This window comes from Schistocerca nitens, chromosome 5 (genome assembly GCF_023898315.1).
Source record: "Schistocerca nitens isolate TAMUIC-IGC-003100 chromosome 5, iqSchNite1.1, whole genome shotgun sequence".
Lineage (NCBI taxonomy): Eukaryota > Metazoa > Arthropoda > Insecta > Orthoptera > Acrididae > Schistocerca > Schistocerca nitens.
In genome coordinates this window covers 603,775,090-603,787,797 of record NC_064618.1, presented here as the reverse complement: position 1 = coordinate 603,787,797, position 12,708 = coordinate 603,775,090, and the positions used below count along the sequence as shown (strand labels likewise).

The window sequence follows — 12,708 nt, the reverse complement described above, 5'->3', positions numbered from 1 at the left end:
TCTCAAAATATGCAGCTTGAAATGTGTTTTTTTCCGCAAGTTAATCTCTTGCTAATTCACATGTTCCATCAATTAATTTTTGAATGTGGAAGTTAATATTGGAACATTTCAGACACCTATCGTACATTTGTCATCATCTGAGTTGGACGTTAAAGCTAATATTAGTTGTTTAAGGGTTTTGAAAGAGCCTCTACAAAATTAATGAAAGTGCTGTGGTGTATGCAAACATAAACACTATGAGGAGTTTTATCACTGAAATACCATGTTGAGGACCTAAAGAAAAGAATGCTGATATGCCAGTGTTTACTTCTGGATGAGAAGCCTCAAATTCTTCATATGCTTCCCCTCATATACATGACCAAATATCTCTTCAGTATGTGGGATCTTCCCCAGATACAAGATTTTTGTCAGACTTGACATTCTGTCAGCCAGGTGCCAGCCAACTAATTTTGTCACTGCAGAACAACTGTTGAATCGCTAATTTGACTTCATTTGTCAGAGTTGATGATCCAAAAGACTGAGCACATTGATAAGTCCCAATAGGTGAGTCAGAAGCATCTGTAGTTGAAACTACACCTTTCTTTTTCTCCCTATGCAGTCTTACTCTTTGTCGAATCTTACTTCTATTCTCTTCAAGATGTTTGTTTTTATCCACTTTTTCCTTCACTTTCAGTCTCCTAGCTTTGTCACGTTCTTTTTGTTTTTCTAAATGTTGCCTCCACTTCACTGAGTCAGATTTCAACTTTTCCTGACTAGACTTAACAGTTACTATTGGAGACTCCATTTTATGAACATGTAATGTACAGTAGCCTTAAATTCACAAAAATTGCACACTGAGTTATTCAATTTTAAAAATTCTAATTAAAATTTAAACCATTTAAATTATTATTTTCATGTAATTCAGTGTAATATTTTTAGGCTATGTAATATTTCATCTGGAAACCCATATGGGTGCTATGTAATTCTCAATACAAAATCATTTAATACCCAGTACAAAAAATATGTAACACCCAACACAGCAAATTATCAGATAATTATTAAATATTTATTAGAATTGTGGTGTAGTTTCTTAAATACCACATATTTAGTCTAACTTTCATAAAAATGCAATATCCTGCCATTTTAAATTAGGAATTTATAGAAACTTTTCTCATTTTTTTAACAGTTGTTATTTTCACAGCATGCTTATAAAAGATTATAATTTCTTAAAATCATTCATTTCCTTACATTCACAGTAATTGTAATAATGTTCTCAATAATCTTATCTAACTTCCTGTAGCAGTAAAATAAGTATTGTTACAGTTAATTTGAGTATGGGGCACACAACATTACTATGGCAAATTTACTGTTATGTATTTTGTTGAAGCCTGACCAAAATGAAATTTTCTAGAAATAAAAATACTACATATTTTGAAAAACAAACCTTATTTGGAAGAAATCCAGTGTTTAAGCTATAATTTAATTGGATTGATAAAAACATCTACTCACCAAATGGCAGTAGAGCACTCACATAAAAGATGGGTGTAATTAGGAAAGCTTTCGGAGCCAGTGGCTCCTTCTTCAGGCAGAAGGGTTGAAGGGGAAGGAAGAGGAGTGAAGGGAAAAGACTGGAGAGGTCTAGGAAAAGGGCTAGATTTTGAGAAAGTCGCCCAAAACTGCTGGTCAGGGGAGACTTATCACACGTAATGAGAAGAAAAGACTGATTGTTGGGGACTGCATTGGATGAGATTTGAAAACCTGAGAGCTTAAGGGTGGAAGGCAGGGTAATATGCAAGGCAGAGATTACTGCTTAAACATCAAGCTAATTGTATGTAACAGAAGTGGGAGCAGGTCGGTGGAGAATAGACAGGTAAGACAACTCTGATTAACTCCTGCAAGCTATTAAAGCAGCAATCTCTGTCTTGCATATTACCCTGTCTTCCACCTTTAAACTCTCAGGTTTTCAAATATCATCCGATACAATCCCCAATAATAAGTCTTTCCTTCTCATCCCATCCAGTAAGTCTCCCCTGAGCCGGGGTTCTGGGTGACTCTTCCGAATTCTTCTCCTTTTCCTTGTCCTCTCCAGTCCTTTTCCTTCACCCTTCTTCCTTCCCCTTCAACCCTTCTGCCTGAAGAAGGAACCCCGAAAGCTTGCCTAATTACAACTGTCTTTTATGTGTGTGCTCTGCTGCCACTTGGTGAGTAGATTTTTTATCTATCCAATTAAATTATTTTGTCAAAAATTGATTGCTTTCTGTGTTTAAGTTATTTATAAGTAGCATTTGTTATTACAAAAGTCAGTTTTCAAAAATCACACATTAGGTTCACTTTAACCTAGAATGGGTTCACTTTAACCTGGAATGCCTGCTTCTCAGTACACCCATTTTCAACATCTTCTGTAATGCAACATCTCAAGTGCTTTGTTTCCTTTCTGTTCCAGTTTTTCTGTTCCAATCTTTCACTACACAATCCATGATTGACTACAATACAAAGCTGTGCTCCAGATGTACAGTCTCAGAAATTTCTTCCTCATGTTGAGACCAGTGTTTGACACTAGTAAGCTTCTTTTGGCAAGGGATGCCCTCTTTGCCTGTACTAGTTGACTTTTTATGTCTGCCTTCTTTGTCGATTGTTTGTTATTTCAACTTCTTCTTCTTTGTGATTAGATTGATGATGTTAGAGTAACCACTAATCTCATTTCTGCTGCTTCTCATTACTTTCATCCTTTTCCAGTTTAATCTCAATCCATATTCTGGACTCAAAGACTGTTCATTCAATTCAGCAGATCGTGTGATTCTTCTTCACTTCCACTGAGGATAGCAGTGTCATCAGCAAATCTTATCATTGGTAGTCTTTCACCTTGAATTGTAATCCCACTCTTGAACCTCTCATTTATTTCTGTCATTGCTTCTTCAATGTATAGATGGAACATAAGGTGGAAGATTACACCCCTTCCTTATACCATTTTTAATCCAAGTACTTTATCCTTGGTCTTCCATTTTTATTGTTCCCTCTTGGTGCTTGTACATCTTGTTATTCCACGTAAGTTATACATATTTTCTTGTAATTTTGAACATCCTGCACCATTTTACACTGTCGAATCCTTTTTTTAGATCGACAGATAATGTGGCTATGACTTCATTTGTCCTAAGCCTTGCTTCCATTATCAAGTGTAATGCCAGAACTGCCTCTAAAGTGTCTTTACCTTTCATAAATGGGCTCCATCAAACACATAGCTTAGTGCCATAATAAAACTCTGCCAGTGTCCTAAAATTAGTGCTACCACTTTTTCTGAAGCACTTTCACACAGTATGGTAAACAGCATTTTAAAAGGTACATATTTGTATATCTTATATAATGGTACAAAGGAAGGCTGTGTGCAATGTGTGCATTGTTGCAGATATTGGCTCTTGCACTGGAAGGACGTTCCAGGCGTGGCAGGAGACGACCTAATACGTCAGGATATCGAAAACTGGACAGCAACTTGGAAGAAGCTATCTCATCGTCAAAGAGTGCCTCAGTCACACAAGTTATATATTGAATGTTCCTGCCCATTTTATTTGTAATTATGTTGCTGTGAAAGAACAGGCAAGCAACCGAAGATGACAGTGCAGTTCTGTGAGCTTATGAATAAGAGGAACTTATAGAATCCTAAAAGGAAATATTCAAGTGATCCTTAAAGGCATTGTTGGACTTGAGCAGTGTGTGTGTGTGTGTGTGTGTGTGTGTGTGTGTGTATGTGTGTAACAACTGTTTTCTACATGAAAGTTTTTTAACTGACCAAGTAATAAAGGTGGTGGAGTGCGGCAAGAGATATTTTGACAGCTGCTGAAACATGTAATTTTGTTGCAAATTGTGTATGTCACCCTCTCAAGGCTAAACAAATAAATTTGAATAACTGAATGTTTGTTATATTGTGTCGTCAGATTGTGTGTGCCTCAGTGTATTTTCTGTAGAGACAATGAAGAGCATTTGACACTAAGTAAAGATATATCTCAAGTATTTTCACTAAATTTGTTATTTTTACTCTTATTGCCACAGTCCACTTTAATAGCATGAAACTTAGTTTTTTTAAGTAGAGTCAGTGTAATGACAATTGCAACAAAGACTCAAGTTGGTTTTGTATAGTGAATACTGAGCATAGATCTGTAAAAACTATAGAGTGGATCATTGTGAAACATAGTTTCTTGTTTAAAAATATGGGTTATTCCTATTTAAATTTCCTGAACAGACAAATAACTATATTTTGCACCAGTCATAAACATGTTCATTGTAACTTCTTGCTTTATGTGTCAGTTGAAGAAATACAAAAACTTTGACAAACTGTCCACTGTGGCTGATTACATGCATCACAGTGATCTGCAGTAGTTTTCTTTAGTTCATATTAAAAACTCAAAATATACACAACAAGAAAAAGAAATAAGGAATCTGGTTCTTTTCTATGCATTTATTTTGTTCTTAAAGTAATAACAAGCTCTGTTACATTCTTACTTCATTCTTCTGTCTTCGTTGCTGACATACTCCACTTCCAGTACCCTTCTTCTCCCTCCATATCCATCATCAGTATTTCTTGCATTCTAAAAGGCTTTACTGCAACTGTTATTTGGACCAGTTAGAAGTTTTTGAATTTGCTGTATCACAAATAAACCAAAATTATTTTATACAGTCTGTCATTCACCGATGAAATAGGCAATGCGCTTCTCCTTGATGGGAAGTCTTGTATTGTTTAATCATCAGTTGTATCTTTCCATTCTGAATGTGACATTTGTGAATACTTAACTTCAGCAGGTGAAAAGCCAAACATCTCTTATTGGGCCCTACAGCATGAGTGGCTAAACTGAAAATGAAATTTCATAATTTCCTCTATGGTATTAAAGGAAATACACTGTTCCTAATTGTCATAGCCTAGTAAAACATCAGTTGGTTTGTTGAATGTGCTAATAACAGATGAAATCAGTTTTTCTTCAATGAAAAAAAAAGTATTTGCCACAAGGTTGTAATCTGCCTGTTAAAGCAAAATTGTGGCCCATTACATCAACAAGAATAAGATCATTTGGCCTAGTGCCTCTCTTTTCCAATAGTCAAAGAGAAGTTGAAATATAAATATACTTTTCATTTCATAGATTCATAGCAGCTCAACAGTGTAGAACCTGTCATGAAACAAGGATATATAATAAATATTTATGGGGAAGAGAGGGGGGGAGGGGGAAGATGTCTTAATGTTTCTTCCACGGATCCCAGATGAAATGACCCTTTTTATTTCTCATAAGTACTTAAATGTTTACACATGGAAGTGTGTAATCTTATTCTTAGGCTATTGCAACCACACGTTGTGCAATGGTAAACAGTTCACAATATGTATTTATGGCAATCACATTACTGTGTTGAACTGTGTGGTTGGTTTTATTATATAAACAGTCATTGGAGTAGGAGGAGTTGGCCACCAATAAATATTTAGGGCTCCTTGTGAACTGAACTTAATCAGTAACTGAACTTCTTATAGTGTGTGGTATGCTGTTTAGAATATATGTTCCAGAATAATGAAACAGAGTAACTCAATCTTCACAAAGTTTATTCTTATTTTTAGTAGTGACTCCATGTATTGATCTGTTTGTTTATAAATTATTCAGTAAACAATCAGTACCCTGTAATATGACTTATTAAACTGGTAGTACAGTAATATTCACACGTCAGCACATGCTTCATGAAGTGTGAGGATATTTCTTGCATCTCATATCTTGCATACTAGGTGGAATAGTTTTGTCATGTTACATTCTCCCAAGAATCTCAATAATTCTGAAGGGGTGTCTATTACAGGTGTTGTGTTTCTTTCAGTGTGCTGTCAAATTATTTGTGCAGTATCATATTACAGGTGTCGGGTTTCTTTCAGTGTGGTGTAAGATTATTTGTACAGTATCATACCTACCAGCTTTTCATCTAGTTCTTCTTTGCTTTCCATTGTATTGCGTTCCAAGTTCGTTTCTCTTGTGTAGTCCCTATATGTATACCACCGAGCGAGGTGGTGAGCATGCTGGAATCGCATTTGAAAGGATGGCGGTTCAAACCAGAGTCCTGCCATCCAGATTTAGGTTTTCTGTGATTTCCCTAAATTGCTCCAGCCAAATGCTGTGATGGTCCCATTGAAAGTGCATTTCCTTTCCCATCCTTGACACAATCCGAGCTTATGCTCCGTCTCTAATGACCTCAATGTCAACAGGATGTTAAACCCAGTCTTCCTTCCTTCCTCCTTCTATATACATATTCCTCCCACCTTATGGCTTTCCCTGTGCTCTTGATAATCATATAGTTGGTTCTCTTTTCTCCACATGTTTCTCTAATTTTTCAATGGGCAGCTTTTATCTGCTTCTGTAGCATGGGATCTCTGTGATAGCCATTAGTCCTTTCCTGTTTCACCTGCTTCACTTGCTGTGTTTATATATTGTACCCATATTTCATTTAAATTCAGTATTTTTTGTGTTACACAAGGATTTCTAGTGGGGCTTGTCTTCTGTCTATTTGTCCCACTGCTGTCTTTATTATGCTACTACTCAAAACAACACATTTGTCTTCTATAGTATCCAAGTATGGAGGGGAGGGGAGAGGGAGGGGGGGGGCAAATAAAAGTGGCCTGGACTAGTGGCAGCATTAACTGAGGAGGGAAAGACACAGAGTTGCTTCCAACAGGATGGAGCAACTGCCCATACAGCCTCTCGAATCTTGTAGCACATTTACATGATCTTCACACTGACAGAGTTGTTAGCAGAGGTCAGCCTGGTCACGGTCCCAACTGGCCACCCAGATCACTTGATCCATCAGTGTACGATTACTTTGTGTGGGAGCCCTGGAGTCTAAGATGTATAGCAACAACCCTCACAGTCTTCAAGACTGATGATTTCAGATGACATTGCAGCAATTCCAGCCGTCCAAGTTCAATCTGCCTTCAGCAACTTGATGACTAGCAGCCAAAAGCGTGAAGAGATGAATGGTGGTCACTTTCAACATCTGGTATTGTCAGGTTAGTACTGTATTTCCTTTCTTCTGCTGTGTTTCTTTGTATCCTGGAACTCTGTTCTCTGGGCCACTTTTATTGCCCCACCTTGTATTAGGAATGGCTAAATTGTTCTATGTGCAAAATTATATTATGAAGTTTCTCCTTTTCGTTTTCCAGGCTCCATTTACGTTTTTGTCTCCAATGATCTGAATAATTTATTTATTTCATTATACATTGTTTCAATCTCTTCATCTGTGGGGCTAGGGCATATTTAAAGTTGTGTGCAGATCACACCTGTGTGGATGTTGCCTGTGTTAAGGATGGTAGAGAGGGTTTGAACTGAAAGAGAGAAATAAAACTATGTTAAAAAATGACCTAATTCCTCCAGCTGTATTAAGGTGTTGGTTTTATTGGCAACATCATCATCTTCAGGCCCATACTTGTTGATAGTAACCGTATGTGTCTAACAGTAGTAGTATGTGTTAGACACATACGGTTACTGTCAACAAGTATGGGCCTGAAGATGATAATGTAACAACATTGAAACTAGTTGCCAATAAAACCAACACTGTAATACAACTGGAGGAATTACGTCATTTTTTAACATATATCATACCAGCTGACGTCCCAAGTTGTCCATTTTAATTATGGATATACGAAGAAGAAATAAAATTAACTTCTGACTGTATTCCGTCAGTACAGGGTGCATGAGAGCTCAGTCAGTCCAGACTGTAGGGATGTCTGCCAGTGTGAGAGTAAAGAAAATAACAAGACTAGGAAGGGGAGAGAAAGGTGGTTCACATTTGAATTGGCCAATGGGCAGTCAGAGAGAACAGACACAGATGCAGATGGCATGAAGTTGTCTGCTCAGTCTGAAAGTTAGAAACAAAGAGAACAACTTCACTGTCCTGTGCTTCCCAGGATTCATCTTGTAGCAGCCACATAACACTTTTCTCACACCACCCTCTTCACTAGCTGGTGACGTGAAATGTTAGTGCATTCAGCAGACAGACGAAAGTGTACTCTGTCAGCATCTTTTACTAGAAAGAACTGCTTTTGTCCTGTAGGACAGGCTGGCTTGGCACGAAGGCCATGCAAGAAAGAATCACAAAAATTTGCTTGATCACAGTTGTTGGAATTTATAACGGTACAGCTCCAAAAACTGGTATTCACAACATTATTTCACCAATTTCTCAGAATTTTTTCAAAACGCATGAAAAACCTTGGATTCTGTCCTGTTAGAATACAAAAATACGAAAGTTCTTACTTGGGAAACAAAATACATATTTAAAGATAGCAGTAGCCACAAAACAGGACAATTTGGTGCACATGTTAGTAAGGAGGAACACACAGTGCGGGGTATTATACAGGGAATGCTGGTGCTACACAGTGCACCCAAAGGAAGGAAATTATATTTAGTGGAAAAGTAGGAGATGTACTGTTGTAGAAAGAGAGCTCCAGATTCTTCATTGAATGAGCAGCCTTTTCACGTACACCTCCTCCTTTTGTAATTCTCGAACAGAGTATGTGCTATTACTAGCTGAAATTCATGACAGAACTCTGCTAGTCTTTCTCCTCTCTCATTCCTTGACCCAATCCGGTATTCTCCTGTAACCATTTCTTCTACTCCTTCCCCTCAACTGTGTGACTACTGAATTTTCATCTCCCTTTACATACTTTATTACCCTTTCAGTATCCTCACATACTTTCTCTCTCTCTTCATCTTCAGCTTTTGACGTCGGCATGTATACCTGAACTATTGTTGTTGGTTTGCTGTCTATTCTGGTAAGTACAACCTTATCACTGAACTGTTCACAGTAACACACTCTCTGCCCTTCGTTCCTGTTCATAATGAATCCTACTCCCGTTATACCATTTGCTGCTGCTGTTGATATTACCCTATACTCCTCTGACCAGAAATCTTCTTTCCATTTCACTTCACTGACCCCTACTATATCTATATTGAGCCTTTGCATTTCCCTTTTCAGATTTTCTAGCTCCCCTACCACATTCAAGCTTCTGACGTTCCGTGCCCCGACTCGTATAACGTTATCCTTTAGTTGGTTATTCAATCTTTTTCTCATGGTCACCTCCCCCTTGGCAATCCCCTCCCAGATATCCGAATGGGGGACTATTCTGGAATCTTTTGCCAAAGGAGATCGCCAAGACACTTTTTCAATTACAGGCCACATGGCGTGTGGGTACACATTACGTGTCTTTAATGCAGTGGTTCCCATTGCCTTCTGCAGTTGTATTACATCATTGTCAGATGGAGATTCCGAAATCAGATACTGATATGTAAGGTGCACCCAGGAGAGATACAGATTTGGCTCACAATGTAGTAGTGATGAAGAGTAGGCTGAAGTTCAAGAGACAAGTCAGTAAGAATCAGTACACAAACAAGTGGGAGGACGACGGTTCAATCCCGCGTCCGGCCATCCTGATTTAGGTTTTCCGTGATTTCCCTAAATCGCTCCAGGCAAATGCCGGGATGGTTCCTTTCAAAGGGCACGGCCGACTTCCTTCCCCGTCCTTCCCTAATCCGATGAGACCGATGACCTCGCTGTCTGGTCTCCTTCCCCAAAAACCAACCAACAAACAAGTGGGATATGGAAGTACTAAGGAATGACAAGACACATTTGAAGTTCCAAAGGCTAAAGATACGGCAATAAAGAATAGCTCAGGAGGCAAAACAGTTGAAGAGGAATTGACATCTTTAAAAAGGGCAACCACAGAAGTGGGAAAGAAAAACATAGGTACAAAGAAGGTAACTGCGAAGAAACCATGTGTAACAGAAGAAATACTTTCACTGACTGACGAAAGAAGGAAGAACACGAATGTTATAGGGAATTCAGGAATACAGAAATACAAGCCACTGCGGAATGAAATAAATAGGAATTACAGGGAAGTTAAGATGAAGTAGGCGCAAGAAAAATGTGAAGAAATCAATAAAGAAATGGTTGTCGGAAGGACTGACTCAGCACATAGGAAAATCAAAACAACCTTCAGTGAAATTAAAAGCAAGGATGGTAATGTTAAGAGTGCAATGGGAATTCCTCTGTTAAATATAGATGAGAGAGCAGATAGGTGGAAAGAGTACATTTAAGGCCTCTATGAGGTGGAAGATTTGACTGATGTAATAGAAGAAGAAACAGGATTCAATTTAGAAGAGATAATATCCAGTATTAGAATCAGAATTTTAAAGAGCTTTGGAGGACTTAAGATCAAATAAGGCAAAGGGAATAGCTAACATTCCATCAGAATTCCTAAAATCATGGGGGGGGGGGGGGGGGGGGAGTGGCAACAAAAACGACTATTCACATTGGTGTGTAGAATGTAGGAGTCTAGCGATATACCATCTGACTTTTGGAAAAGTATCGTGCACACAGTTCCAAAGACTACTAAAGCTGAAACATGTGAGAATTATCATATAATCATCTTAACAGTTCATGCATCCAAGTTGCTGACAAGAATAATATACAGAAGAATGGAAAAGAAAATTGAGGATGTGTTTGATGACGAACAGTTTGGCTTTAGGAAAGGTAAAGACACTAGAGTGGCAAGGCTGACATTGCAGTTAATAATGGAAGCAAGACTAAAGAAAAATTGAGATTTGTTCATAGAATTTGTTGACCTGGAAAAAGTGTTTGACAATGTAAAATGATGCAGGATGCTCAAAATTCTAAGAAAAGTAGGGGTATCCTACAGGGAGAGATAGGTAATATATAATATGAACAAGAGCCAAGAGGGAATAATAATAAGAGGGTACGACCAAGAACAAAGTGCTCAGATTAAAAAGGATGTAAGACAGCGATGTAGTCTTTCACCCTTACTGTTCAATCTGTACATCGAAGAGGCAATGATGTAAATAAGAGAGGTTCAGGAGTGAGATTAAAATTCAAGGTGAAAGGGCATCAATGATACAATTAATTGATGACATTGCTATCCTGAGTGAAAGTGAAGAAGAATTACATGATCTGCTGAATGGGAGTACAGAATATCAACGGAGAGTAAATCGAAGACAGATGAAAGTAATAAAAAGTAGCACAAATGAGAGCAGTGAGAAACTTATCATCAGGATTGATGGTCACTAAGTAGATAAAGTTGAGGAATTATACTACTTGGGCAGCAAAACAACCAATGATGGACAAAGTGAGGAGGACATCAAAAGCAGACTAGCACTGGCGAAAAAGGCATTCCTGGTCAAGAGAAGTCTACTAGTATCAAACAAAGGCCTTAATTTGAGGAAGAATGTACGATCGGAGCACAGTATTGTGTGTTAGTGAAATATGGACTGTGGGAAAAGCAGAACAGAAGAGAATCGAAGCATTAGAGATTTGGTGCTACAGACGAATGGTGAAAATTAGGTGGACTGATAAGGTAAGGAATGAAGAGGTTCTGTGCAGAATCCAAGAGGGGAGGAATATGTGGAAAAACACTGACAAGGCAAAGGGACACAATGACAGGACATCTGTCAAGACATCAGGGAATGACTTCCATGGTACTAGAGGGATCTTTAGAGGGCAAAAACTGTAGAGGAAGACAGATTGGACGACATCCAGCAAATAATTGAAGACATAGGTTGCAAGTGCTACTTTGAGACGATAAGGTTGGCACAGGAGAGAAATTAGTGGCAGGCCACATCAAACCAGCCAGAAGACAGATCAAAAGAAAAACAAAAAAGCACACACTAAACGGCAACACAAGAGCATACACTAGTTATGCCAGTAATGAGACAATTGACCATCATACATTGTCTTCAGATTGACTACCGGCAGTGCAATGCAATACATACTTCTAGTCTGGTGTCCAGTGAAAGCTGCAAATGTGCTAGCATTCCAGTGGAGATATCTGAGCAGGTTGCAGTAATACATAACTGTATATTAGCAAGTGTAGTTGGTATGACCTTATGATCTTTCATCTTTCCTCACACAAAAAAAGTCTACAGGCATCAAATCTGAGGAATGGGTTGGCCAAGGATCAGGCCCTCTGCATCTAATCCAACAATTTGGAAACAATTCATGAAGACATGCTGTAGTACTTTTCAACTGCAACAGCAGTCACTTGTTTCCCTCTGTTGCAGTGTCTAGGTGTTACACTACCACTTGAAAATAATTGATTGAAGAGGTTGGTAAATAACTGTCAAGATGATTGATGTCCATTGGGATGTGTACCACTTACACCATACAAGAACAGGGATGTGTGCCACTTACACCATACGAGAACAAACTGCATGCTTCTTGCATTCTCCATACACTATGAGCATGTCAGCTTTTTCTGCATTGGTAATACCATCATCCACTTATGCCCTACTGTTTGGACTGTTGTACGCTGACTGGCTAGTAAGTTGCAATGCACTCTAGGAATACTTGAGCACACTGTAAGCAAACGTAACATCACCATACCTAGCAACTACACAGGCTGAATGGCACAAACAAGGGTCAATGTAGAAACTTTTCAAAATAAGATATCTCATAAATGACACACTAGAATCCTGCAACAGACACCACTGACACTCTAATTTACCCTACATGTAGTCTGCTAATGTCAATAAGCATTTTTCCATTTAAAAAAGTTTATGTTTGCACAAAAAGTGCACTTTCTAAGAATTAATACAACCTGTTTATAGGCTAACAATATGAGCCCCTGACTACCAATCCATTCTGCGAAAATTGCACATCATAACACTTCCATTTCTGTAGAATTGTTGGCGCAAGTTTCAGATGATTCACACT

General features: G+C 38.3%; 1 protein-coding gene across 2 annotated transcripts in view; it reads left to right on the top strand.

Annotated features, from left to right (window-relative positions):
* Positions 1–3,995, top strand: part of LOC126259602 (trans-Golgi network integral membrane protein TGN38-like) — a 74,008-nt gene extending 70,013 nt beyond the window's left edge. For both annotated transcript variants that reach the window (XM_049956513.1, XM_049956511.1), the window contains exon 4: positions 3,383–3,995. In XM_049956513.1, coding sequence (XP_049812470.1) covers positions 3,383–3,523 — 141 coding nt within the window. In that variant the 3' untranslated portion in view covers positions 3,524–3,995. The remainder of the gene's footprint in view (positions 1–3,382) is intronic.
* The last annotated feature ends 8,713 nt before the right edge of the window (positions 3,996–12,708 follow it).